Source organism: Plutella xylostella, chromosome 4, assembly GCF_932276165.1.
Source record: "Plutella xylostella chromosome 4, ilPluXylo3.1, whole genome shotgun sequence".
Classification (NCBI taxonomy): domain Eukaryota; kingdom Metazoa; phylum Arthropoda; class Insecta; order Lepidoptera; family Plutellidae; genus Plutella; species Plutella xylostella.
Genome location: NC_063984.1, coordinates 5,852,413 through 5,879,871, shown reverse-complemented (window position 1 = coordinate 5,879,871; position 27,459 = coordinate 5,852,413). Strand labels below are relative to the sequence as shown.

Sequence of the window (27,459 nt, the reverse complement as noted above, 5' to 3'; positions counted from 1 at the left end):
CCATTTTATTGGTAACAAAGTTGGTTTCAAGAATGAAATTGCACAATAATAGCTTTATAGGAAAGTTTAAACTGAAATCGCCATTTTATTATAGATATGAATGTTGAAATTGTTACTATATAGTCTATAAAATAGGCGATTTTCAGTAAGTGGCGTTGTAAAAATGTTAGCGGGTCGGTGGGGCGCGGGGCGCGGGGTGCGGGGGCGGGCGGCGCGGTAGCGGGGGCGGCTTGCGTAAACACCACACTAAATCACGAGGAATGCGCGGCGCGACTCCACTTGGACAATATTTGTGCCAATAAAAACCTCCCTAACAAAGCTGTTGTTGTCAACGGAGCATTGACCTGTTTTTCAGTTCATCACGGAACTTCGGCCGTCGATCCTTTGCGAAATGATTATGGGCGTCTCCTCGACTCCGGCCTCTATCTGAAATATCCAATAACAACAAACTTACTGGAATGTCTCAACCATTTCAGTGTTTACTACGAACCGACCCTTCGTAAAACAACCTATTAATTACTTAACCCAAGACATTTCATTATAAGATTTCTGAAATCTGCCGGTCTGCCGACATTAATGTAGCGCAATGTCTTATCCCAGTCTACTGTGCAATACGATAAATGCTAGTACAGTAAGTTGGAGAGAAGAGAATCATTGTTAAATTAGTGAAGCTTGTATCTAGTCGGGAGCGATGGGAGTCCCCCCCGGGCGGGCGTGCAGGCGTACCGCAGCTGCATTTGCATATATGTTAATAACTCCTTATTACTTCCCTTGTTTTACACCTTGCTCTAATTCAAATATCGATCAGTACCGACTTGCCCTCTAGCACATAAATATTCGTGTACTATGAGAGACACAGATAGAAGATATCACTTATATGAAGTTTTCTCAAAGGTAGTATCGCAATAAGGCCTGGCATGTTTATCCTACTTACTCGGTACGTCTTCTTGGCTTCTCAATAACTTGAAAAAGTATCAGCGGCGCTCTCGCGGGTGGATAACTAATAAAGTAAGTTTGAGGGGAAAAGTAAACTAATATCGGCGCGTGGGCGCTGGCGACGCGACGCTGCCTGATTCCACTTCAACTCAGCCCTAGATTTATTACTTTTAATATGTGCACTGCACTTGCCACCTATGAATATTATACTTTACTATTAGTTGAGTGTTAGGCTCCTGGTGCTATGCTTCTGGGAATTCCTAACTTCTTCAATGAAACTCAGATAGAATTTAGACAAAACTGTATTAATTAAAATAGGCACTGATTGTGCAAAAGGCCGAGAAATTTATGTTGCGCGGTCGCGGAGGGCTGAGCGAGTGTGTGTGCCGCGCCGCGATGTCTCGGAGCTCGCATCGCGCGAGTGGTGGAGGCACGAAGATTGCCGAGGATCCCCGAGGCGATGTAGGCAGATTGTAGGTGTAGGCGTTCCGGTCGGAACATACTCCCCGGGTTGAAGAGCTGTGTCTTCAAGAAGTTGAAACAGGAAGGGGGCATATGTTGTTGTATGCCCTTGTGATGGTCCCCTTCTTTGTCAGGATCTCCGCGACTCGGCTGCGGCCATCAGGACCCGGCTTGACGTCGGTCACTCTTCCCAGTAGCCAGAGTAGCGGGGGTTGGTTCACGTCCTTGATCAAGACCATGGTGCCGGTCTTCAAGTCTTGTCCATCTGTCTGCCATTTTGTGCGTTGCTGGAGAAGAGATACATATTCGTTAGCGTAACGCTGCCAAAAATGGTGACGCAACTTCTCAATCCTCTCGTGACGCTCAAGTTGCTGAAGGTTGACGTCGGCGACCTGAGGACCAGGGACTGAGGTGAGTGGCCGTCCAATTAGGAAATGGGCAGGGGACAAGTAAGAAAGATCAGAAGGATCGGAGGATAGAGGCGTCAAGGGTCTGGAATTTAAAATAGCCTCTATCTGAATCAGACATGTGGAGAGCTCTTCATATGTTAAATGAGTGAGATTAAGTACTCTACGAAGCAAATGTTTGGTGGATTTTACGGCTGATTCCCATAAACCCCCGAAGTGGGGTGAGTAGGCAGGAATGAATTTGAAATCGATGCCATGATTGGCAATGTCTGCCTCTATATCTTTGGAGGAACTTTCAAGAAGACGTGTGAGCTCGTTGAACGCTCCGACGAAGTTGGTGCCGTTGTCGCAGTAGACGCGCTGAGATTTGCCACGACGAGCCGTGAAACGGGAAAAGGCTGCGAGGAATCCCTCCTTAGTGAGGTCGGACACCAGCTCCAGGTGGACGGCTCTGACTGCAAAGCAGACAAACACACATATATAAGACTTGTGCAATCTGCACCCTCTACCTTTGCGGTCTGCTATCAGCACTGGCCCGGCATAATCTACTCCTACATTTAAGAATGGGAACTCAAGATGTGTTCTGTCAGTAGGTAGATTCCCCATTTTGATTTGGATAGGTTGTGACTTGAAGCGTACACAACGTACACACTGGCGGACAATCTTCTTAGAAAGGTTTTTACCATTTAATGGCCAGTAACTAAGTCGTATGTTGGCTAATAATATTTGAGGTCCAGCATGAAACAAGGCTTTGTGCATGGCTTCGAATATGATTTTGGTTAAATGATGGTTACTGCCAAGTAGTATGGGGTGCTTAACATCATAAGTGTAGTGTGAGTTATCTAAGCGACCACCCACACGGATTATGTCCTGCGAATCAATAAATGGGGAAAGGTTGATTAATTTGTTTTTCTTATGCAAGCTTTGATTATTTTTAAGGATTTTGTATTCATCAGGAAACATTTCCTGTTGGGCAGATCTGATGATAAGGGTCTTTGCTGACTGAAGGTCTGAAGATGTTAAAGAGCCTGAGCTTTTAGGGTTAGATTTACAATTTTGAATGAATCTGAGTACGTAAGCAATAACTCGGATTAACTTTGTTATTGATGAAGATTTATGAATGAGGGCAGAAATTAAATTATTAGAGCTGCAGTCATTGGTTTCATCTGCAACATCCGCGTGCATCACAACTTCAGGCAGTACATGATTTTGTAAGAGGGGAGATGGGGGAAAATCGATTTCTTTATGTTTGAGGAAATCGGGACCTGACCACCAAAGAGTTGAAGAGCCAATGGAATCAGCTTTCATCCCCCGTGAGTTTAAATCAGCCGGGTTGCTTTTAGACGGCACGTAGCTCCACGTCTGGTTGATCGTAGCTTCTTGAATTTCGCTCACTCTGTTGCGGACGAAACTATTGAGTCTACTCGGTGACGCAGACAGCCATCCCAGCACAATGGTAGAGTCGCACCAGAAGTAGCAGTGGCTCAAAGGAAGGGTAAGTGACTGGCGTACCTTGAGGTAGAGACGTGTGCCTAACAACGCGCCACACAACTCTAGGCGAGGGATCGTGGATGCTTTGATGGGTGAAACCTTGTTTTTTGATGCTAGCAGGCGAACACTGACGGAGCCGTCGACTGCTACTGCTCTTAAATAGACACACGCCCCGTATGCCTTTTCAGAAGCGTCTGTAAAGGTGTGGTATTCAATTAAAACTGAAGAGTCACATAAGACCCAGCGAGGAATGCGGATGGAATTAAGAGCTGGAAGTGACTGAATAAAATCATTGAATTTAAGTTTTATGTCTGTGGGAACGCTAGAGTCCCAATCACATTTTTGAATCCACAGATGTTGTAAGAGCATTTTAGCCAGTACCACACATGGTCCTACTAGGCCCATGGGGTCAAAGACCTGGCTAACAATTGATAGTATGGTACGTTTTGTAATTTTGTTTGGGACAGTCAATTCAATTGTAAAAAACAAGTTATCTAAATTAGAATCCCAATACAGGCCGAGAGTTTTACTGGGGGAAGCATCATTTAAGTTGAGGGTTTTTTCTATGTTGTGTTTGTCAAAATTTGAAATTGATTCTAATATTGATTTACTGTTTGACTGCCACTTTCTAAGATTAAATTTTGCTGATCCGAGCGTCCGAACAACCCCATTGCATAGCTCGACAACTGAGTCTACTGTGTCTCCTCCGCTTAAGAAATCGTCTACGTAAAAATCGTGCTTGATAGAGTCTCTTACTGCTGGTTCTGTAGACTGGTCTGCGAGTGACGTTAAACATTTGGTTGCGAGATATGCGGCTGCAGCTGTTCCATAAGTCAAAGTTTTAAGAGTGTAGGATTTTAAGGGCTCGGATCTGTCAAATCTGAATAATATTTGTTGTAACGAGCGCTGATGAGGCTCTACTAAAACTGCACGGTACATTTTTTCGACGTCGCCCGTTACAACAAATTTATGTTGCCTAAATCGCAATAAGATTGATAGCAAGTCGTCCTGAACTGTTGGCCCTACCATCTGGATATCGTTGAAAGACTTGCCTGAGCTGGTACGGGCTGAGCAGTCGTACACGACTCTCAATTTTGTGGTGGTGCTGGACTCTCGAACCACCCCATGATGTGGCATGTAGTATTTTTTATCAGAAGAATGATGCAATGTATTTTCTGACATGTGATCAAGAGCGATGTATTCATGCATGAATTTTAAATATCTGTCCTTTAAAAGAGAATCGCGCTCCAGCTTGCGCTCTAAGGCGTAGAATCTACGCTGAGCCATTGTATAAGAGTCACCTAGGCTTTCAGGCGAGTCTTTCAACGGTATCGTTACCACAAATTGACCATTATCGTCGCGACGTGTGGTTTTCTGAAAGAGTTCCTCACAGGCTTGTTCCTCATTGGAGAAACACTTTCCGGCAGGTACCGAGTCCAACTCCCAAAAACGAGTAAGTTGGTCTGACTCTTCAGTCGAAAGAAAGTGACATGCTGGGGGTTGATGACGATTCATTGATGTATGTACACACCCTGATATAAGCCAACCGAATTGTGATGATTGCAAGTTAGGTTGTTTATGACCTAGCTTAATTGAGTTGGAACCTAAGACGTCCCAAAATACTTCAGCGCCAACTAAGATGTCAACAACTGAAGGTATGTTGAAGGTAGGATCTGCTAGCTGAAGACCTGGCGGTATGGGAATCAACTGTGTGTCTATGTAAGAGCCAGGGAGAGCAGTTGTGATTTTAGGTAGAATGTAACAACCTACGTTTGTCCTATAGTCACCCACGCAAGAATAAATAGTTACGTCACACATTTCAGAGGAGCTAGAAACTTGATCATTTATACCTGAGACGGTGGAGCTGGTGCTGCGTCTTACCAAGCCCAGCTTGCAACAGAGGTCTTGGGTGATGAAGTTGGAGGTGCTCCCGTTGTCTAGGAGAAGTCTAGCAGAGTGCAGGTTCCCATCGACGTCGGCAACTCTCGCCATAGCTGTGGAAAGCAGGACAATACCTCTGTTACATGCGGATGTTGGAGAAGAAATAATGTTGGTGGACAATGCTACATTGTCACCGTTGTCATTCTCTTGAAAAATTTCCCTGTGAAGCAGGGTGTTGTGCCTATATTTGCAATATTTGCAATGAGACAACGTGCATGATTTTGCAGAATGACCTGGCCTGAGGCAATTCATACAAACATTGCTCTCAGAAGCTTTCTTTATTCTTGCCTCAATGTCGAGTTTTCTAAAAGATTCACAAGTGAATAGAAAATGAGCATCTGAGCACATAGGGCATTTGTTTTTATGTTGAAATGGTTTATGTTTTGTTGTTGAATGAAAGTTTTTTATTTGTTTATTGGAATCCTGATGGGAACTAATAGTTGTGGCTGATGATGATGATGACGACTTGTTTTTATTTACGAACTTGCTGTTGTCGTTTAAAGTTTCGATTAGATCTGCCCTATTCGACAAAAATGACGTGAATTGTTTTAAAGATGGTGAAGAGTTTATTGAATTTTTGAACTCTTCCCATTGCCTGTTGGTCGAGGGGTCTAATTTTTTGGTCATGATGAAGATAATTAAGGTGTCCCAATTATCCACTGGTTCACCGAGTGAAGACAGTGCACGCAGATTTTTGTTGGTGACATCAATGACATTTCTAAGGGCTTGGCTTGATTCCCGTTGGATAGGTTCAACATTGAACAGAGCCTGGACGTGATTGTTGACGAGAAGGCGAGTGTTGTCGTACCGTTCGCTGAGTAACTGCCAAGCAATGTCGTAGTTCGCCTCCGTCAAGTCCAAACTTTGCACAATAATTGATGCACTACCTTTCAATGCTGCGCGAAGATAATGGAATTTGTTAATGTTTGATATGGAACTATTATTATGTATGAGAGAAATATACGTATCTCGGAATTGGAGCCAGTGCTGATAGTCGCCGTCAAAGTGAGGTAAGTCTATCTTGGGAAGTCTCACGAAGTCGTGCTTGCAACCAGAGCCGCTGGAGCGGGCGCCGTCCAGGCTGGGCGCGGGGGCGGCGGGGGCGGGCGCGGCGGCCAGCAGCTCGCGCGCGCGGGACAGCTGCGCGTAGTACTGCGTCTCGAACTGCTCGCGCTCGCTGTACCGCTCGTCCACGTCCTCCGACAACAGCTCCAGCTCCGTCTGTAACGCGTCGAATTCACTATACAGCACTTCCAATCTACTGACACGCATTTCTAATTCTAATACCTGGGATGGAGTAAGAGAATGACCACTATCAGGCATTAGTTTTAAAAAGGTCATGAACTGAGTCATTTTTGCTTTGTAGCTTCCACGCTTCTTAACAAGCTCCCCCAATTTAGCGACAGACATAATGAAGATTTAAGGCAAAAGAAAGATGTCTAAGCTATAAGAAAGGCGGGATTAAGCAGTTAAAAGTTAAGCAAATAAGTTAAGTTACTCACATACAAAGAAGTACCTAAGATGAGTAACACTGTAAGTGTACGATAAAGAGCGTGAAAAAAAATAAGCCACAAATATGAATAAACCTACTATAGTTATGGTAAGACAGCTGTTATTAATGTATTACTAAGAGAAATGCACAAATAAATGTGTAAAGGAATTTACGTATAACGTAACAAGCCACGTTATACGATTCAAGACAAGTATAAAATAACAAAGTATTTCGCAATTCTACACTAAAAAAGATGTTTTAATAAGCAAGTTACGTGAATAATAGATACAATAAATGTATTTGTGTGTATCTATAACTGGAGAATGTTATTCAATGCAAGCCATAAAACACGCTTAACCTTGACATTGACGACGGCTAGCTGATAAGCGAACAAAAGGTGCTGATGGGTTTTTAAGTGCGTTGAATTTTATTGCTATTATGAATGAACAGCTGATGTGTAAATGATTATGCTATATTTACTTATAATAATAAGCTTATGAAAGAGATCAATGACATGCCTGATCCGTATAGCAATATTTTAAATTCCTGGAAAAATGGATGGGGAAAAAATGACAGGAATATAAGGATATGGAACGGACTCACTCAGTGTACCAAAGTCCCTCAGGGTAGACCGTCCTTCAGGTGTTCTCCAAGCTCCAAGTTGTCTCGGCGAACGTGGCACGGTCCAAGGTCCACAAGCGACGACGAACGCAGTCGAATCTTCTCGGTCCTTTCGCGTAGGTATTACGAAGGACCACTAGTTGAGTGTTAGGCTCCTGGTGCTATGCTTCTGGGAATTCCTAACTTCTTCAATGAAACTCAGATAGAATTTAGACAAAACTGTATTAATTAAAATAGGCGCTGATTGTGCAAAAGGCCGAGAAATTTATGTTGCGCGGTCGCGGAGGGCTGAGCGAGTGTGTGTGCCGCGCCGCGATGTCTCGGAGCTCGCATCGCGCGAGTGGTGGAGGCACGAAGATTGCCGAGGATCCCCGAGGCGATGTAGGCAGATTGTAGGTGTAGGCGTTCCGGTCGGAACACTATGTTTTGATTTATTCTACAACTTTAGTCTCTACTTCTCTACTCCTTTTCATTAAACTCTGCAAAAAAATACAGTGCGCCTCGCTCCGCTGTTTTGCTTTAGTAAATTAGGTAAAACTTGGGCGCGGCTACAGAAAGTGTAAAAAGTTTTCCGGGTCGGAGTTCCCTGTAGACGCGGAATATTGTAAAATGCCAGATTTCAGCGGAGGGGTCGTAATTTTCGTTAGAACAAACGAAGCAGTAATCATTAGCACCTCTCCCATCTTTCTCATTTGAAATGTCATTTAGAAACATTTCTTTAAATCCACGAAAAAGTTTCGGTACAAATTAAGAGCGAATTTTACTCCGTCCGTTTAGCCATTAGTAATCTCAAAGTTTTAATGAATTTTCTTCTCTGACATTGAAAAATGAATTTCGACCCTTACGTCGTGGACCGGTGGGACCTTTCGGCAGAGAATGGAATCGATGGCGGTTAGCGGAGCGGGGCGAGCGACTCAACCACCCGATTTGCATATTTTGCTTACTAATCAGAATTCCGATCACTGCTAGAAATAATAATTCACACCCCCGGACCCGCGTAATGAAAACTTCCAGGACCACCGAGTCGCTAATTACTCACAATCTTGTCTTGTTGATGAGAAATATTTTATCAGTGTTGAGGAAAATTATTCGCTGAAAAGAAATAGGCAAGTTTATGCGAAGGTTTTGTTAGAAATAGGTAGTCTCGTCTGGGGCGGGCGTCCCCATGCCTCTCATTACGGCACGCCGGCCCATTAGGCGCGCGGCCCGAGTGCCCGGACCGTAGTTAATCCACGTCCTCATTCACTGTTATTTCGAAGGCCTGATCTAATCTAAACTGGGCTCAAGCTCTACAGCGCCGGTACTTCAGCCGGTGCTCGTCCCTTTTATGTATTTATTGACTATTTCGATACTCACTGCGTCGGTTCACGGTTGCCTTCGCTATTAACGGAAATAACACTTCCGGAACTTCCGATGTAACGTCGTGCGAAAGCCTTTGTATGAAAATTAATTTGGTTTTAGGGGATTACGCCGAGCGAACGACAATGGCAAGATGGCGGCGGTACAAGTTTCGGTCGAGGACGTGTTTGCTCGCTGCGCAATATCCCAGTTATGTCTCGTGCGGTTGCTATATTACGATAATGCTGACGCGGGCGAGGCCAAAGTGGAGGGTCAATTTAGAAGCTATTATACGGCGGCGGCTAGAGGCCTACTTCCGGCGGCTGCACTAAGCTAGCACTACCAATTCACTCGCTCAATTTCGCCCTTTCTGCTCCGCTATTCAACATTCGCACGTTTAGTGTAACTACGTTTCCGCCGTAAAGCCATTTTACTATCCTCACCTTGCTCTGGGAGAACTCTTTATTTTGTCCGGACTATAGCACCGAGCATTAAGCCCACAAGTGTGAACGTAGTGGCGCCCCATTTAAGCACAATCAACTGCTACTGAAATGGTCTCATTAGAACTTTCAATGACTATTATTTTAATTTAATGTATACATTTTATAATTATGTACATAGGTGGACGGATACATTATTTTTGGTTTTACGTTCCGCAGGTTGTGGGGAGAAAATGTTTAAAAATACCTCTGGCATAAGCCGATTGCGGATTACCCTTCTTTTTTATGACTCGAGGAGAAAATTTTAGAATTGAGTATTTATGGATTCCATATCCGATATTCATTTACGGCGAGGTCGACCCGCCCCCCCGAGACTCGAGAGATGCTCCCAAATTAATCCTTCAACTGTAAAACATCTGACTGTTTCAAATTGTGAGTGAGACCTTGTTGTGCGAATATTCATGTTGAATTAGATACCAATATAATATAATAATCATGTTGTTATGGGATACAGAAAAAATAAAATTAGCAAAACACAGCATTGGTCCTCGGTGTACCTACTCCTACCACCTACTACTAATAGCCATAAACCATAATATTGAATATGTATATATATATATATATATATATATATATATATATATATATATATATATAACTATAATTACTATACTATTTGTAACTATTATTTAAGTTTATATATATATAGGTACTTACATCAAAATGAATATAATATAAAAGACAATTAAAGCGAGAGATGTTTAACTAAAATTAACTTTTAACTAAACTTAAATAAAAGTTACAAAAGTATTGATAGTTTTTTAAGGAAAATAATGTTTGTTCGCTTCGGCGTGTCGGTGCCACGTGCGTCACGCCGCCTCCACCCGCTCCGCCCCGCTCCGGCCGCTAGTGGAAAGCGCTGTACTACATAGTATCGTACAAACGAGGAGTTATGACGCCGGCGGAGGATTACGTGAGTGGATGTCGTAATAAAGCTTGCGATGAAGCCGTTTACCCGGAGATAAACGTAAATATTTCCGGCCGTAGCAGTCCCCCGCGCCCCCCGCCCCCGCCCGCCTGCCCTCTGCCCCATGTTTTCCTTTCACTCCTCCCGGCTCCGTTTATCCTGCCTTTTCTTATTAATAATCCCGATAACATCTTCATTCTGTGGGCCTATCAATTAAATCGGTTGATATACGACCACTATTACGGATCGTTTTTGTTTAGATATCAGAGGATTTACGAGCTTATTTATGCACCTAAGTAGCGGACTCAAAGCACAAAGGTTCTATTGTTTTTACTTATCTCTAAAAACTACGCGACGTTATACAGAAATCGTATACCGGTCGTGACATTGTCCTTTGTGTTCAGTGACGTATGTGTATTCTGTCGCCCGCTCTTATCTCCTAAATTAATTACATAAATCTTGTTTGCATACGTCTTAAGCATATGACACGCCGCCATAATTCAACCGGCGCGCGGCGTACGTTTACACTGCTAATGAACGACGACTACAATACGTACACGGGCGGGCTGCATTACACTAGGATTTGATTATAAGTACGCATCGACACCTTGCTGGCTCTGAACTCAAACGGAATTGAAATACGGTGTATCTCCGAGTCTATGTTATATACTTGTACAGACGGATAAGTATGTAATGAAGTAGAGATAAGGGTGTCAGGTCTGATCATTTGTAGTAGCAGAGCTCGCAGCTCGCAGCAGTGATGATTTCCCAGGGCGTGCCGCGGAGTGGCGCGGAGTGGCGCGGGCTGCAGCGCACTCGCCCGCTGCTTGCTTATTGCAATCACGTCACCTCACCTCCTTGATGGATGTTCCCGCCTTCGCACCTGCCTCTTTCTCTACGTATCGCATTCGACACGCTCCACGCTGTTTTGCATAAACCTCTCTCGCAAGACCTGACAGGCAACATTTCTAGCGAACCTGCGTTTTTTTTCATAAGACTCATGCCTGAATTGAAATGCTCACTAGAAGATAGTTAAACGTGCACCTTAAGCTGAGCGGTGCGGCGCGGCGGCGCCTACTCGCGCGGCTGTAATCAGCTTTTGTGCGCGGTAATTGGGTGTCTGAGCTGCCAACCGGAGCATTTATTCTCGATAAATTGAAAACTGCTTTGTGCTCGGAATCAGTAGAATCTGCGGGTAGCGTTTTTCTAACTTTATAGACGAGAGACGTGATTAGACTCAACACATGTGCGCCGCGAGCGCCGTGCCCGTGTGGGCGCAACACAAATATAGCTACGAATGAGACTCGATCGAAACCATAGAGAAGTATTGATTAAAAATAAATTGATTTATTTTAATTACATAGAATATATAGCTGCTTACGTAATCTAATAAATAAAAAGGAACTCTGGCTTTTCCGCAATCACCTTAGGGCGTCGTAAAATAGCGTCATTTACATATTTTAATAAAATAATATTGCAACTGAATTGTAACTGAGAACCTGATTTAAGTTCTTACCGCGATGAATGTAAATTCACCGCCGCCGCGCCGCAATTTCAGATTTCAATTCTGGAATTAATGGCAGCCGTCGTCATGGGTTCGTCCTGCGGCTCCGTCTAATATTTGCGTTACTTCGAACACTTCTCTTTGGAATGGTATAAATTAGTGGCAATAGATGAGTCTCGTTTCACTGCGTCTATACATTATAATGATATAGCCCTTTGTTCCACGTAGACATGCCGGGGCTCGTGCTCGGTTTCAAATCGCTCCCTTTATGGCACCTCGGAAGATTTGGGAAGATTATTGAGTAGGCGGTGCTTGTCCCTGGTAAGCGTGCATTAATATTGTCAATAGTTGGAGTTAGTGGAAGTGTGGTACGTGTTTCGCCTGCCGCTATCTGCGGCGCGCTCGCGCGGTGAATGCGAATGGCCCCCGCCCGCGCCCCCCGCGGCCCCCGCGGCCCCGGTAACCTCCTCATCTCTGCCTCCCACGTAACGCCCCATAAACTCGCGTCTTAATTTTAACTTTATTTCTTACCGCTACCGTGTTCCAAGAAAATTAAGTGTGAACGAACCACCGGAGGATTCAACACTGTTTTCATGAGCGCTTCTCTTTCCATTTAAATGCATATTACGCTGGGATTCAACTCACTTTCAAATCATCGCTCTCTTCAACCGTTGGCAGTAGACACTTAACGCCTGTTTTAATTTTATTGGCAGATTTAAATGTTTGAAATATTAAACATATCTAACTGCAGAATAAAATGGTAGTAAGTAAGTATATATTATATCAAAAAATATAGTATTCGTAAGGTAATGGGTGGCTGCACCTTGTTTTTAACTGTGACAGCAGAAATAACTGTTGGGAAACACCTGTAACCTGTTACGGTTCGAAAATAAAAACATTATTTTGAAGACAACGAACAGTCAAAAGGTCAAATTTATTACATTTAAAATGAGAATCTCTACCGTCCGCGCTTTATTTTAGTAGAGCAAAGTTTAACTTAATTGTCTTTAACTAAGAACTCTTTGAATTATGTTGGAAACATTTTGTGCTAATTTAATGAAAATCGTCAACGTTCAACTTTGCCTAAGTTGCCCTGAAAGTGCAAAACCCTTATTATTTCAGCAAACTCAGCACTGAGACCAGAACAGATTTTTTTAATCGGTAAACTACCAATCTGTCCTTTTTGGTATTAGGTAAAGCTTTATACTAAATATACGTGGTTTTCATTGGGCATCGTACCGAGATTCTTATATAATGCAGTTACCTCGTTCCGCAAAGCTGGCGGTGCCGCGCCGTACTCAGCAACAATAATGTAGAAATCGATTGGCAATTCCGGCGGTTACGTATCTGGTTATTGCGAGTTTACGCTGAGAGCACGCTGGAGCGTTTGGAATTTTCTCAAAGGTAGAAGTTTTCTCGGGCGCATGCAATTTGGAAGTTGTGCTCGGCCGCTCGCCGCCCCGCTCCCGCCGCCGCCGCCGCGTTCCGCGCCACAATGGCGGTTATTGGGGCAATCGAAAGCGCCTCGGGCCACGCCTAAGCTAAGACGAGCCCCACGATGCAAATAAAATTCAGAGAAGGCCACGACCGGACAATGCTGCCCCTCGTTATTATTCAGCTCTCGCCGAATTGCTTTTATGTCCTTAATGGAAAAGTAAGATATTTATTTCGGGTTTGTGAGAGGCCCGTTTGGAAGGCCTTTTGAGTTTTACTCGTAATAACCTATGTTAATTTAAGCCGCGGCTTATCCCGTTGTGAGGATGTTTGTCTTAAAACTGATCGTTTTGAGTAGCTCCCGCTGCTTAATATGCTGAACTTTCACTGCAAGTAGGTAATAAAAGTTCCGTTTTATATGAAACGTTAGATGAAGTAGTAATAAAATAAGGCCGCTATGTAACTTTTCTTGTCCTTGACACACAAACTTACTCCTTATCTCGTCAAGCACAAGAATTAACGAGATTCAACGTAAAGTCGAAATTTTCTCTACGCCTACCTAAATTACTTATCTTTTAGTACGACTTACGCCTCATTGCATATCTTAAAGTGCGATGTTATTGCAGGAGTGTTCTTGTAATTAATGCAAAGTTGATTTTTGTGAAGCGGTTGGTGGCAGTCGGCTTCGACCGCAGTAAGAGGATTAGAGCGGCGCGGGGTGCGGGGCGGGAGGTGCGGGGCGCGGGGCGGGGGCTGGGCGCCACGTCGCCGTCGTGCCACAAGTTGCAGCGCCACCACCGCCGCCACGGCCACGACACAATCCTGCATGAGGAGATGTGACATTTAACTGATATGACGCTTCACTCTTTTCAACTTCCGTAGTCTTATATTTTAATTAAATTCATCATAATTCTCGCAATAACAATCGTAATGTGAAGAAACATGTGTTATTATTTCCGTACAAAATTTTCCCCCGGCTAATTAGCCGACCCGAGTCCACATCGTCTGTTGTTAATTCGTGATCTTTTTAATCCTTCCGAAAGTATTCTGTGCAAAGTGCCATAATTCGTTTGCTTTCCCCACACGAACGTAAATAAAAACATTAAAACATACCTAACAGTAGTGCTAGAAATAATGTTGGTATTATTACTTATAGGCTGTATTACAAGCTCTTCCGTCAAACTTATGAAAAGAAATAGGAGCAGTAACGACTACAAGACAAACTAGTTTTATTTCGCCGAGTGACTGTAAATAACGTCCTAGCTAGTTCCGCCAGTTGTTGGGAACTGCCCGTTTAATTATGAAAATGTATGCGAAGCACATGAAAGTTTGTGCAATTATGCCATCGCCGTGCAGTGGGCAGCGCCGGCTGCGCGCTGCGGTATTCAATTACATCGTTATAAGAGAAAATTTCAAGACACTCTCGTTACCGTCTCGCATTAAAAACAATTCTGCTTAAACAACGCTGAGACAGTCTTTTGTTATCGTTATTGTTATAGTTTAGTATCTCCGTTCACTGCAGCTACTTTCGGAGTTCAGTTTGCTTTAATGATTTTGATTCCACTTAGAGACTTTCTCTTTAAACCGCAACTGCTCGCATTAGTGTTAAACTGTTTCAAAATACACGCCCAGCTTACGAAGCTAATTTAAAATAACATGAAGCTAAATGGGAGTCCGTGCATCAAGTCCTTGAGTCGCTCTATAAATAGCGTAGCCGGATTACATAACAGTCAATTATGCTGCAATAAAGTTTTTAGTGTTGCGCAAATTGTCAATTTGGACGCGCTGACGAATGGGCGCGATGCTGGCGCCGGCAAATGAGCACACGATAAAATTATCGTTAGCAGTAACGACATGAATAAATGCAGGAGGGAGGCGATCGCTGCGCCGCCGAGACCGCGGCTGCAGCGCTGCCCGCCACACCTATACCTACACCCTACAGCCTCCATCTATTTATTGATGCGCCAGCTTTATTATTTACAGAAATTTAACTGTAGCATAACAAACGCTATTAATATTGAACGTTGCCGTATGCAAATACGCGACTTTGACAGATAAATATGAAAAATATTTGTTCAAACTCTCCATTTTAATAAAATATGTTATATAAAAAAAGTTTTAACCATGGAAGTAATAATACAACAGGAATGCGCACTGCACCAAAAAAACGAGCTGACAGAGATAGTCAGCACGGAGCCCTCCATCTCTTTCTATTTTTGGTGACCATCATTTTAGGTAATTCATGAGACATCACTTCTAATCTATCGATGTGTCGATGGTCTCAAAGTCACCTATGATTCGAATAATTTTATTGCAATGTAGGTACGAATGTATTTTGCTGATATGACAATTAAGTAAACAAATGGGGTGAAGGTAAAATTTGTATAGATTGTCAAAACAGGTTAACATTAAACGCAACTATGTACCTAAAACGTGTTTACTCTGTGGGTGTTCCGTTTACATAGTCTAGTAAAGTGTAGTTGATGAAAATCATAAGATTTCAAAAAAAATATCTCAACCTAAGTGCTTCCGCCGGTTTTAAGCTTGATAAATTATCTTATAATACTCATATCTATCACCAAAAAAATCAACAGCTCATAACTCTTTACCAGCCTTATAAGATAACAGTAACATTAATACCTAATGATACTTAGGTATAAAATAAAACAAAAAGTTGAATGAAACAGGTCCTAATTAATGGAAAGTGATTCAAAAGTACGAATGAATGGTCACCCTACCCATAACGTCTCTCACAACAGTATAAACGTCATCCGTCATCTTGACAACTTCGGTCTTGTCGTAAAGTATTTAGAAAAACTACCAATATTTTTTATGAAATTATTATTCATACAAATACCCAATATTTCATTAAAATTACATGTTTATAATGATTTATTATAAATTTGTTTTTGAAAATGATATGATATACAGTAGTCTATGAGTTAATTTAATATTTTTTTTGCATAGCTCTCTTCGTACAAAATCTACAGTTAAGTTAATAGTAAAGTTTACACAACTAAATCCTGGCAATTGATAGAAAGAGAGGAAGGGCTCTGTGGTAACCCTCTCTATCGGCTCGCGGCCTCTTTCACTTCAAATATAAGTCTTAAGTTGAATATGTTTGGTCTATTTTTGTTTGCATCATTTTGGTGAGTGCGCATTCCTGTTGTATTATTACTTCCATGGTTTTAACTCACCAGCCAGCGGGTTAGTAGACATAATGGAGGCAATGCATTTCTACAAAACAACACATACGAATCGGCCCACCCATTCCAAAGCTACATAAAACTGAAGATTATTTTTCTAAAAAATCTAAAAACTAATTTTAAAAAACCAACCGATTAATTCAATGTGACAGTGCAAAAATATCCAATCAGGTAGGTAGGTACTATAATTTTATTTTATTATAGCTTTTATACTACTGTTTAGGAATACTACTTCAAAATAAGGAATTTCAAAATCAGCCCATTATTGGCGAAGATATCAATGAACATATATAAAAAAACATACATACAGTGCTCCAAAATTGATAATGCGCATAGAAATCTTTGACAGATCGGTTGTTTTCGATTATGTGACACATGATATTGACTCCTATTTCTTTCGAAAAAGGTGCAAAATGCAAGTGTTATTTTAAGGCTCTTACGATTTAATGATACGGGTGTGAAGATCTGCATGTGCATTATTAATTTTGGACAAGTGTACGAATTGAGACCTCTCTTTTCCAATGACTGTTAAAAATTAAAATCTCACTTCTTAGTATCTGCGACAGCCATTAGAACTGAAATCTGTGAAACGGTGTAAGGATTTGCCACTCAGATATGTGTATATTTGTCTGCCCAGGGCACGCTCTGGTAGCACCTCTAAAAATTCCACTTATTATAAAACTGAAATTATTCTCCAGATGATCATGTTCAGGCAGTTATCCTGAACATACATACCGGTTAAACATATAACCATAAGTTTTCCTCCCCCAAATAAGTGTAAGTTGAAATTGGCTATTGTGTTATACAATATACCTAGTTAAAAATATATGGTTAAAGAACCATAGTGACCAAAAGTAGTTACGGAAACATGTTAACATGCTGTACCTATACACTCGTATTTTGATAAAGTATTCCAATTAATAAAAACCAACGGAAAATGTTATGATAACCGCGCCATAAAATATCAGCTAACCGCGACCTGAAATTATGTTACACATGAGAATAATGGTGAAAAATGTATCCTGAAAAGGATTTCGCTGCCACATACTCGCACATTCCTCGCTTGTTATGAGGCTTTCATGCGGAGCTAAATACTTTATTTAAATAGGAAAGGAATGTCAAAAAATGTAATGGTTATTCACGGTGTCCAAGTAACTGAAGGAGCTCGCGGGCTGAACTAGTAGTAGGTGTGATTTATGCAGGTTGGCAGGGCGGGCGGCGGCGGGCGGCGGGCGGTCGGTAATTTTAAACGTCACGCATTCATGATAAATACTCGCAATTTTCTCGCGGGAACACGGCCCGATATCGGCACAATGAGCTCATATTGTAGAGATGTTGGAGAGAATTCAAAAATCTTTTATAACTACCCTGTAAAACTTCAAACAACACTGAACTCGGCGATATAGATTTGTACTTGCGAAAGCTGTTTACAGTCTGCTAGTGCCGCCACCTCGATTTGTCAGCTATATGACGTGTTGTTAGTGTGGTTGTCGTGAAGCCGTGGCTTGAGCTGTCGCGAGCAGCGCGGGTCGCGGCGGCGGGGGCGCGGGGGGCGCGGGGCGGCTGCTAATCGCGTCGTCATCGCGAGGAGGCTGCGCTCGTGTCGCCCCGCTCCACTGCTGCCATAAATCAGTCGACACCGAGTGATGGATGATGCGCTCCCGACAAAAAACAGTGTCAGCCGCCGACTTTATTTCGCATTATCCCTTCTTAGAATCCTTGATCCGTGTCTCTACTAGTTTTGGCTTCTTACATTATTTGACAAAGATGACAGGATAATATCAAGTACGTTGTTTTCCATTTACATTACCCCGAGGAACTATCCGGGAGTAATTGAATTTTTCAAAGTAATAAGACGAGACAAAACTTGCGACCAATGTATGAAAGAGTGGAGTAAATTTAAAAACAAAAGCGAAATAAACATTCCCCGGGGAGGGTAGTAAACAGGCGCTCGACTCCGCCGACCCCGCGCCTCGTGGCGCCCAGCGCTAACTTTTCTTATTTTTGTAGCGCCGCACTGTTTTTATTATCGCGAATAGCCTTGCCTGCTCCATCCACTTAGAAGCTTATACCTAGTGGAAATTATACGCAGCGTATAGTGCACAAACAGATAAGCGAATCCATTCTCTTAAAAGATAATCAAGCTCGGGCTGAGGCCTCCAATACTGCCAGCAAATATTGATTGGTGAATCAGGCAGTTTATGCCATTGGGTCCGATTGTGGTTTTACGGAAAATGTGGAGGCGCTCGTTAGGCGCTCGCGACTGTGGCGGCTGCGGTCCGGCGCGTGACGCCGCCCGCCCTCATTACCATACATTATATACGCCATTATACGTACGCTGAGCTTCGCTTGTGGCTTTTTGCTGTGTTTTTGATAGTACACCGACGGGTATGCAATGTAAACATGAGATGTATCTGGGCGTAAATTGAATATTTGTTGTTTTGATTATGAACCCTCGGTGCAGTGGCAGTACGTGTTTGTGAGGCCAGGTGTGGCGTGTGCGGTGCGGCGGCGGCGGCGGCGGCGGCGGCACACACGCCGCGCGCACGGCTCCCCGCCGCGCTCACACCTCCTGCCTCCATCTACTCACTCCGTGCTATCTCATATTTTCCTGAATTCGACAGAACCTATTATATTTATATTCAAATTTGTAAATTTTCAGCCATTCTAAACATTTCCATGATAGGTAGCTAACGAAGGTACCTACCTCTATTATATTAAGTTATGTACGTTCCAGTGCACATGCTGCGCTTAATTTTTAATAAGCTATCGTAATTGCATAACGGAGCGATGCGACACCCGTAAATCATTGGGCCTGCCGGTCAGCGGATGATGCAAATATTTGCATATCGCGATTGATTCTGACCAATCAATACTGCAAATAATGAAAGTATCGCATGTAATCTACAAACAGAATAGCAGATGACGCTCATCACCGCTAAACTAGTGAATGGCTGGAGCGCCGCCGCCGCCGCCCCCTCCTCGTATCACAATACGTCAATTTACTGCTGTGTATTTTGACTCCTAGCCAGCGATACTATAGGTACATTTATTTTATTTCATATAGCTTTTCCGCTCGAGCTTCGCATCCTTTCAGTAGTTCCAGAGCCTTTTCAATACACATGAACAATAAAATCATTCCTATTTATAAAATAAGTGCACATATCAATACCAATCTAGAAATCTAGATGTGCAGGCTTCCTCACGATATTTTACTAAATCGTAAGAGCACGTTGTATAATTGTACTTAAAGTCTTAAATTCATTATTTCTTAAGTATTCATTGATACACATATTTATGAATCTAAATGCAGCTAAAATAGAATCAAACCTACCCCAGATGCGAATCAGTTGATTCAGTACACGGCCGGCTCTAATGATCCTATCTCAGTCCCAATGAGGCGACACTCGTAACTCAGCAGCAGCTCATCTCTTGTGTGGATTTTAATTTCCGGCGAAGGGATACTGCGTAGCACTAAACCTATAACTCCCATTGAAACAAGCCACTTTGACCTCGTTCAACTTGCCCGACCTCGTTGTATAAATCGCTTTTGTGCTTTCACTGCAAGCATATTTGAGTGGAAAAATATTAAGGTTAAAATATATCCCGTATTAGAAACAGGTTGTTCTCGGCGGATCGGAGAAGAGGTTATTAAGGCGGCGTGAGAGACACTCGATTCTCACCGGAGTCGTAAATATATTTTATAAGCGCACAAGAAACGGGCGCACAAAGCGGCGCTATCAAAACACATCGGCGGCGCTCGGCCAAATTGCTGTGTCAGAGTGTTCTCCGCCTGATTGCTCTATTCTGCTTCCTGCGCGCAGCGGCTTCACTTCATTTCCTTTATGTTTCGTTATTACGTACTTTATTTATCTATACAAAATCGTGGGCCCTAAGGAGCCCAAATTGAAACAAGATGAGCTGAGCCATCAAGATAATCTGTCGGTTATGTACCGAGCTACTTACGGCGGCTTACATATATGTACGAGTAATAGCACACAATCTCGTTGAATTAGTAAGGAATTATGCGTAATGTGCGGTTTGGTTATATGCGAGAATATAGATTAACTGAATGGAGGTCTGGAGGCGCTGGCGGCGGCGGCGCGGCGCTCGCTCGCAAGTCAGCAGTGAATCACAAAGTTCGCTCCGCCGCCAGCCTCTCGCCATAACTCATGCACCGCACTTCGCTCGATTTTGCCGTTTGCATTCCAACAATTAAGCACCAACATATTTTTGTCCCCGTAAAAAGTTTCTGCTTACGAGATAGCAAAAATTTCTACATTTTCAGTTGTTGTTGGACAAGTAACATGGTACATGTTAATTAAGTTTGCATTTACATTAATTTAGATCATTGTGTAAAGTATGATGTATAGTTATGTATAGTTTACTAATATTAGTAGGTACCGCGCCCTTTAATTTCTTTAGTTTTTTTTTGTAACTGACGGTTGCCTATAAGAAATCGCGTTTAGTGATAAGGCTGCCTATTGTTCATTGTTTCTAGTGTATACAGAGTGTTGCAAAAAGGGTATACTAAGCCGAAACCTACATGTGCAGCATGGTATATCTAAGCCCGAAACTGAAATCAGAATTTGGAAATTCGCTAAAAAAAATTAATTTTCCATAGTAAAAAGTCCAACAAAGTTTCTATGGAAAATGAATTTTTTTTTCGCGAATTACAACAAAACACCCTGTATATATATAATTAAGTATTTTTTCTCTCTTCTGTTATTTACGTAACCCTTAAAGATATATTCTCTTCTATTACATTCTAAACTATTTCAGGTTTACATTCACATTTCGTACACCAAGCCATTAAGATAAAGAAAAAGTGAAACTATAACATGAGATTTGCAAGCGTCCCACGAATGTTTTATTTGTTAATTAAGAATATGCAAGTGGCGCTGTGTAATGTAAATATTCTGGTTCAGCGGAGCGTGGGGCGGCGCGGCGCGCATACTGAGCGTCGCCGAGCCAACACCGAGGCAGCGCGGCGCGGCTACACTGACTAATCCGATTCCCGCCACTCCTCCGACAACTTGCTCAACTAAAACGACTGCGTAACTAACTACACGAATCACGATGCCGAATTTACTTTATTACAAGTCGCGCTAAGTGAGCAATTAATCCGAATCCGCAGTGGATAGAACTAGCGCCGTATAAGCTTTCAGGCTGCGACCAACTTCCTGTCCTAATCAATTTACTAAATTAATGCAGTTGACGAAACCGCCGCCACCGTCGGCTCTAGATAAAGAGCGATACTAAATAAATGTCGACATGCTTGCAGCTAACCATTTCTCTTGCAGTTCAGACGGATTAAATCAATCTCCACCGATTAATATATATGTATCAGTATCGACGGCATTTATCCACTGAATAACCGTACGGTGTACTCTACTCTACCGACCGTTTTATATTACGCTTTCGGTTTTAAATTATAGTGATTCTGGATTATTTTTTTTTTTATTTATTTTTTATTATTTTCTTTATTTTGGCTACAAACAGTCATTACAAGACATATACTATGCTAGTTATCTCTAATAAACTAATACAGACCAAAAAGAGCCGAATATTAATTACTAAATAGTCTTTCATTTAGAGCATTTAGGGTTACTTAAGTAAGTACATAATTTATTAGACAGTTAGCTAAACAGTATGTCGTTCATTAGCTTTACTATAAAAGAAAAATGTTCAAGTGTACATAGTTATACATTCTTATACATAATTATGCTTAATATATTAGGAGGGTAGTATACAAAAATACGACTAAGTATATCAGGCCCGGTAACCGGTTACAACTAACACCGGAGCGTGCTAAACTAAGACAATGTATGTATAGCCAGTTAGTACATGGTATTGTCTATAATTATTATTTATTTTACCACAAAGTAATAGGAACTTTACTATGACGGTTAAAGCCGTGTGATACAAATCTTACACACAATGCGTGATATAAATCTTATTAGTTCCATTTTAAAGTAAAGTTTGAAAGTACTTGGGCAATTACAAACCTAAAGTGTTTGTTAGCAACTAGCTATAAGAATACTAGTAGATAATTATAATCTTGAGTAGGTATGTAGGTATATGAAAGATACTCATATTGAAAAGGCAGACATAACGTTATCTATTCTCGATAGTAAAGCAAGTAGGTAGCTAAGTGACAAACAATAGTTAGTTCATAAAGAGAATAAGATGAAAGATACAAGCAATTCTAACCTTTAGCAACATACAATAATGATTAAATTAGTCAGTATGTGATGAGTTATTTATGAGGTAGAATTAAAGTTACTAGGTTGTAGGTTGGTGTAATTTATTATATGTATGCAGAGTAATTTAAGTGTAAGTTTTATGTCCATAACGTATTAATAGGTAACACAAAAAATTATGAGGATTCTATGAACTCAAATAGGTACATAAATTTATACTATGGTTTTACCTACAACTTTTCTGTGTCTGCTTTGTCTGAATGGGCACGATTATAATAATTATCATTACTTACAACCTTACAAGTATGAAAGTAGGTACAATATATTTTAACAGGTAGGTACAGTTACAGTTAACAGTTGAAACAGATTTGTGTTATTTTCTTTTTTGTTGAGGAATGAAGGCAGGTAATTAGTAAATACCTATTGAAGGCAACCCTGTTTGACCCTACGATTCAATATAAATAATTATAGTCTTGGGTTCGGTATTTAAGAATAAGTAAACCATCAAGCAGGGTGTTCAGGTATTAATGAAAAATTACATTTTGTACTTTGTAAGTTGTCCTGTCTGACCCTACGATTATTACTAAGTTCTAATCTTGGGATCGGTAAGGTAAGCCATCAAACAGGATATACTTAATTAAATAGACTGGATTTAATTTTTGTATTTACCTATGTAGTAAGTGAATAATAAAAGGTACATAAACAAAGTAAATGGCACTACAAATACATAGTAGGGAAGTTATTAGGATCCTATGCAGCTTTTATTACACAATTAACACATAAGTAATGTTATATAGTTAGGTACATTTAAGAGGTTACGGTATAATTTTTGTTACATAATAGCATGTATAGTTTATGCTTGAAGCTTTGTAAGGATACATTGAAGAGGTCTAAATCTAAGAATTGTTTATTGTAGGTATTTAGTGATCTCGGTATAAAGTGATTAAGAGTGTAGTTTTTGGTGAAGCGAGGTGGCTCAAACAGGTTCAGGGCACGAGAGGACCTGGCGGGCACTCGTCTACGGGCAACAAAGGTAACTTTGGATAATAGTGTTGGGGAATCAATCATATTGTTCAGTATTTTGTATAGATAAGCTAAATCAAATTGTACACGGCGGTTTTTTAAAGAAAGTAGGTTGTATTTTTTAAGTGAGCATTCGTAGGATATATTATTTATATTGTTACGATAATTAAGAATTTTAATAAACTTTTTTTGAACTTTTTCGATTCGTTGTATGTGTACATCATAATTCGGACTCCAAATTATACAGCTAAAATCTAGTAATGATCTAACGTAGGCAAAATAAAGAATTTTCAATGTGTCAGTACTACGAAAGGCTTTACTTATTCTGTTAATAAATGCTAGACTGTTTAATGCTCGTTGTATAATTGAGTCTATGTGAGAGTTAAAAGATAGTTTACTGTCCATAGTTATTCCTAAGTCCCTAATAGTGTTGACGCGTCTCAGCGTTAGGTTGTGTATCTTATATTCGAAATTTATAACATTTCTTTTTCGAGTATAAGTCATTATGCAGCATTTTTCAGCATTTAAAAATAGCTGATTACTAGAGCAATATTTTGTAAGAACTGTGAGATCTGATTGCAAATGATGGCAGTCTTCGACATTTTTGATAGCTCTGAATATCTTTGTGTCATCTGCATATAGTAAAAAATTTGTGTCACTCAGACTGTCGCCTAAATCATTAATATACAGCAAAAATAATAGGGGCCCTAAGTGTGACCCCTGCGGAATTCCAGAGGGCACATTCAGGAAGCCTGAGCAGTACCCCTTCATATAAACAGCCTGTGACCGATTACGAACATACGAATCTATCCACCTGAGGAGGCTGCCATGTACACCGGCCATTGAAAGTTTATCTAACAGATAGTTATGATTGATTTTGTCGAACGCTTTCGAGTAGTCGGTGTACACGACATCAACCTGCAGGTTATCTTCCATTGCATTACAGAGGAAATCAGTGAAGGTAACCATATTTGATTCTACGCTACGTGATTTCATGAATCCGTGCTGCCTATCTGTGATGTGGCTACGGACAGAGTAAGAAATTTGAGATGTTACGATTTTTTCTAATATCTTTCCAAATATACTCAATTTAGAAATGGGTCGGTATTCGGTTACAACACTTCTATTTTTATTTCTCGGGATGGGAGTTATCAACGCTACTTTCCATCGGCTAGGGAAAACACCACTAGCGGTAGAAGCTGTGTATATTAAAGTAATTGGTGTAAGAAGCTCCTTGGCACATTTAGATATAAGAATGGGAGGGATTTCGTCAAAACCTGCACCCTTGTGTATGTTTACAGATTGTAGTTCTTTGAGTATTACTTTACTTTTTTACTTTTTTACTTTTTTACTTGCATGCCTTTTGTAATTATTAGTTTATATATGTTTAGGTGTAGGTATTTAGTTAGTTTCTAATATTTTTATGTATTTTTTTTTTTTTTAATTACTATTATTATTTTTTGTAAAGTGTGTGTTTTTATATGGATCTTGATATCCGAAATAAAGAATTATTATTATTATATTATTATATTATTATTAACTTCGAGTCCAACTCGACCGAGCTTAGGTTCACAACGGAAACGCCAGGGTTCGCTTGCTCTGCCGAGCTCGATGAGTTAGGGGTTGAGATAAATACACTGTGAAAATAAGTATTAAAGGCTTCACATATTTCATCACCGCTGCTTAAATATTTGCCTTGATAAATCATTCTATCCGGAATTGAATCATTGGCTTTTTTTGCATGGACGTATATGTCCAAAAGTATTTTGGGTTAATTTTAATATTTTCTTCTACAAAGTCAATGTAATTTATATGGCATTCGCGTTCCATTTTATGAAACCTAGATCTAAGAGTTGAATATTTTTGATAATCAGTGTGGTTACCATAAGTTTTCCATTTTTTATGCAGTTTACGTTTTTCGTTTGATAATTTAATTAGTGGTACTGTGTACCAGGGGGGATGTTTAGTTTTGCTGGAGATGGAACGAGTAGGAACATATTTATTTATAATGTTATTAAGGGCATTATAGAAAAAATCTGTCATCTGATCTACATCTTTTATGTGAGAAAAAATACTAATCCAATTTATAGAATCGAGTTCATTTTTTATGGCTTCAAAGTTAGCTTTGTAGTAGATTTTCTTAGTATAAGTTTTATTTTTTAGTGGACTGGGTAGCGAGAGTTTTAGGTGTATTTCAACAGCTTTGTGATGGGGATCCTCCGGAACTATAGGATTAGAGCAAGATGAAACAGTACATTCCCGATTACTAAAAATTAAATCAAGTAGGCGGTTATTAGCGTTAAATTCGGAATTAAATTGGGAAAGCAACGAGTAGTTCATAAAGTCCGCTGTTAATATAGCACACATATCATTTTGAGTTTTAATATTCATACTACAAATCTCCTCGTCATAATACCAGATAGCTTTTGAAACATTAAAATCACCCAGAATTATAAAGATATCGTTTGGATTTGCGTTGAGTAAATCAGACACTCTGTCATAGAAATTGGAGAGTAGGTGATGATGATTTAAGCCATGTGGAATATAGGTGCAAGCTATGTGTAAAAAAGCGGAAGAGCTATGAGTAGGAGAAGCGTTGCCGGCGGCGGAGGAGGCGGCAGGGGAGGCGGTGGAGGCGCGCGATATTTTGGATATTTTTGTAAATTAAAAGTTGTTTCACTTTGTTCTTTAGACTTTTCACTGGGAACTGTTTGATTGGACCCTCGGTCCTCTCAACTCGTATGTAACAATGAGTTTAATCCAGTTACAGCGGACGCACACATGCACACATTGTGCCCGAATTGTATCGCGGTGGCTTTGGTCTGTCGCCGGTCTCATTGCTGCGTTGAATCTAGTAACCGGAATTAGACTTTAAATAGAATTTAACATGGTTTAATTTCGTTGGTAAGACCGTAGTGAAAAAGGTTCGCCTATTCGAAATACAACCATGCGGGGAGGAAATAAAATAGCAAGGGAAACGATGCGGGCGTCGGACGAAGCGATTATGCAGTCGAAAATAATGGCCGCCGCCGGTCCACATGCACGTTTTTGTTTGTGGTCTGTGACGCGATTTATACGCGAATTTCTACCATTGCTGAAGTGAGCACTATTCACTATAATTGCTTTGAACACAATTTCCTCTCTAAACTTTCCCGGACGTATAATTTTATGTTACACGAATTTAAATTAATGTGCATTTGCATATTATCCTCTATGTTTCATATATCTGATTATTTACTAAATGGAAATAATTTCGTAGAGTTGATAGGCAGTTTAGTTTACCCTTTTATTTTTATAATCGTAATTTTACTATCGCATACAAAATAGAATGTTATCTATTCAATATCTATCCAGGCCAGTATGGTTCTGTCGGGTGCAGCGGCGTCGTTGTAATCTCTGTAGCTCGGTGGCTTGTTTCCAAGAGCAGCCCGATTTCTTTAATATCGGCCGGCCGTATCTGTACAATTCAGCCGTTGACCTGCGAGCGTAACTTTTAATAGCCTTATCAGTACTCGGGCAGACCGCGGCCTGATCTCCCCTCCCCCGCGCCGCACCCCCTCTACCTTTATTAACAGTCGCAAAGATAGAAAGAAGCTTCAACTTTACCGCATCTCCTTTAATCTAAGTTTCATTAAATGGAACACAAATTACCTTAGTCGGCTTGACAATATTTTTTATGAATCTTACAAATTTATTAAATTGTATTTTTTAGTGCGATTGCCCATTCAATATATTTATTTCAGCTATTCAAGATTTTATTTTATAGGTATTTATATGGTAACTTAAGATAAATAATCCTGAATATTTGAACGAGATGGCCATGTTATTTATGCAGTAAGTGTATCTTGAAAACTCCACTGAAATTGAAAAACTGTTCGCTTTTCCGTTGATCGTTGATACACTATTTATGTCAAATTTGAGGCTTCTATGTCTGCTAGAAGTGCCTTAAACTTATGGTGACCGCAGTGAGCAAGTGAGTGAATAATATTAAAAA

At 40.8% G+C, this 27,459-nt stretch overlaps 2 protein-coding genes across 5 annotated transcripts in view; one reads left to right on the top strand and one right to left on the bottom strand.

Moving 5' to 3' along the window:
* The window catches only part of LOC105384093 (E3 ubiquitin-protein ligase MIB1), a 148,026-nt gene that overhangs the window by 73,771 nt on the left and 46,796 nt on the right, over positions 1-27,459 (top strand). The window lies entirely within an intron of this gene.
* LOC105381412 lies at positions 1,256-7,123 on the bottom strand. Its single transcript, XM_048632141.1, has 2 exons — positions 5,147-7,123; positions 1,256-2,260 (listed from the first exon to the last, which is right to left on the bottom strand). The coding sequence occupies exons 1-2, from the start codon at positions 6,645-6,647 to the stop codon at positions 1,464-1,466; spliced, it is 2,298 nt and encodes a 765-aa protein (XP_048488098.1). The 5' UTR covers positions 6,648-7,123; the 3' UTR covers positions 1,256-1,463.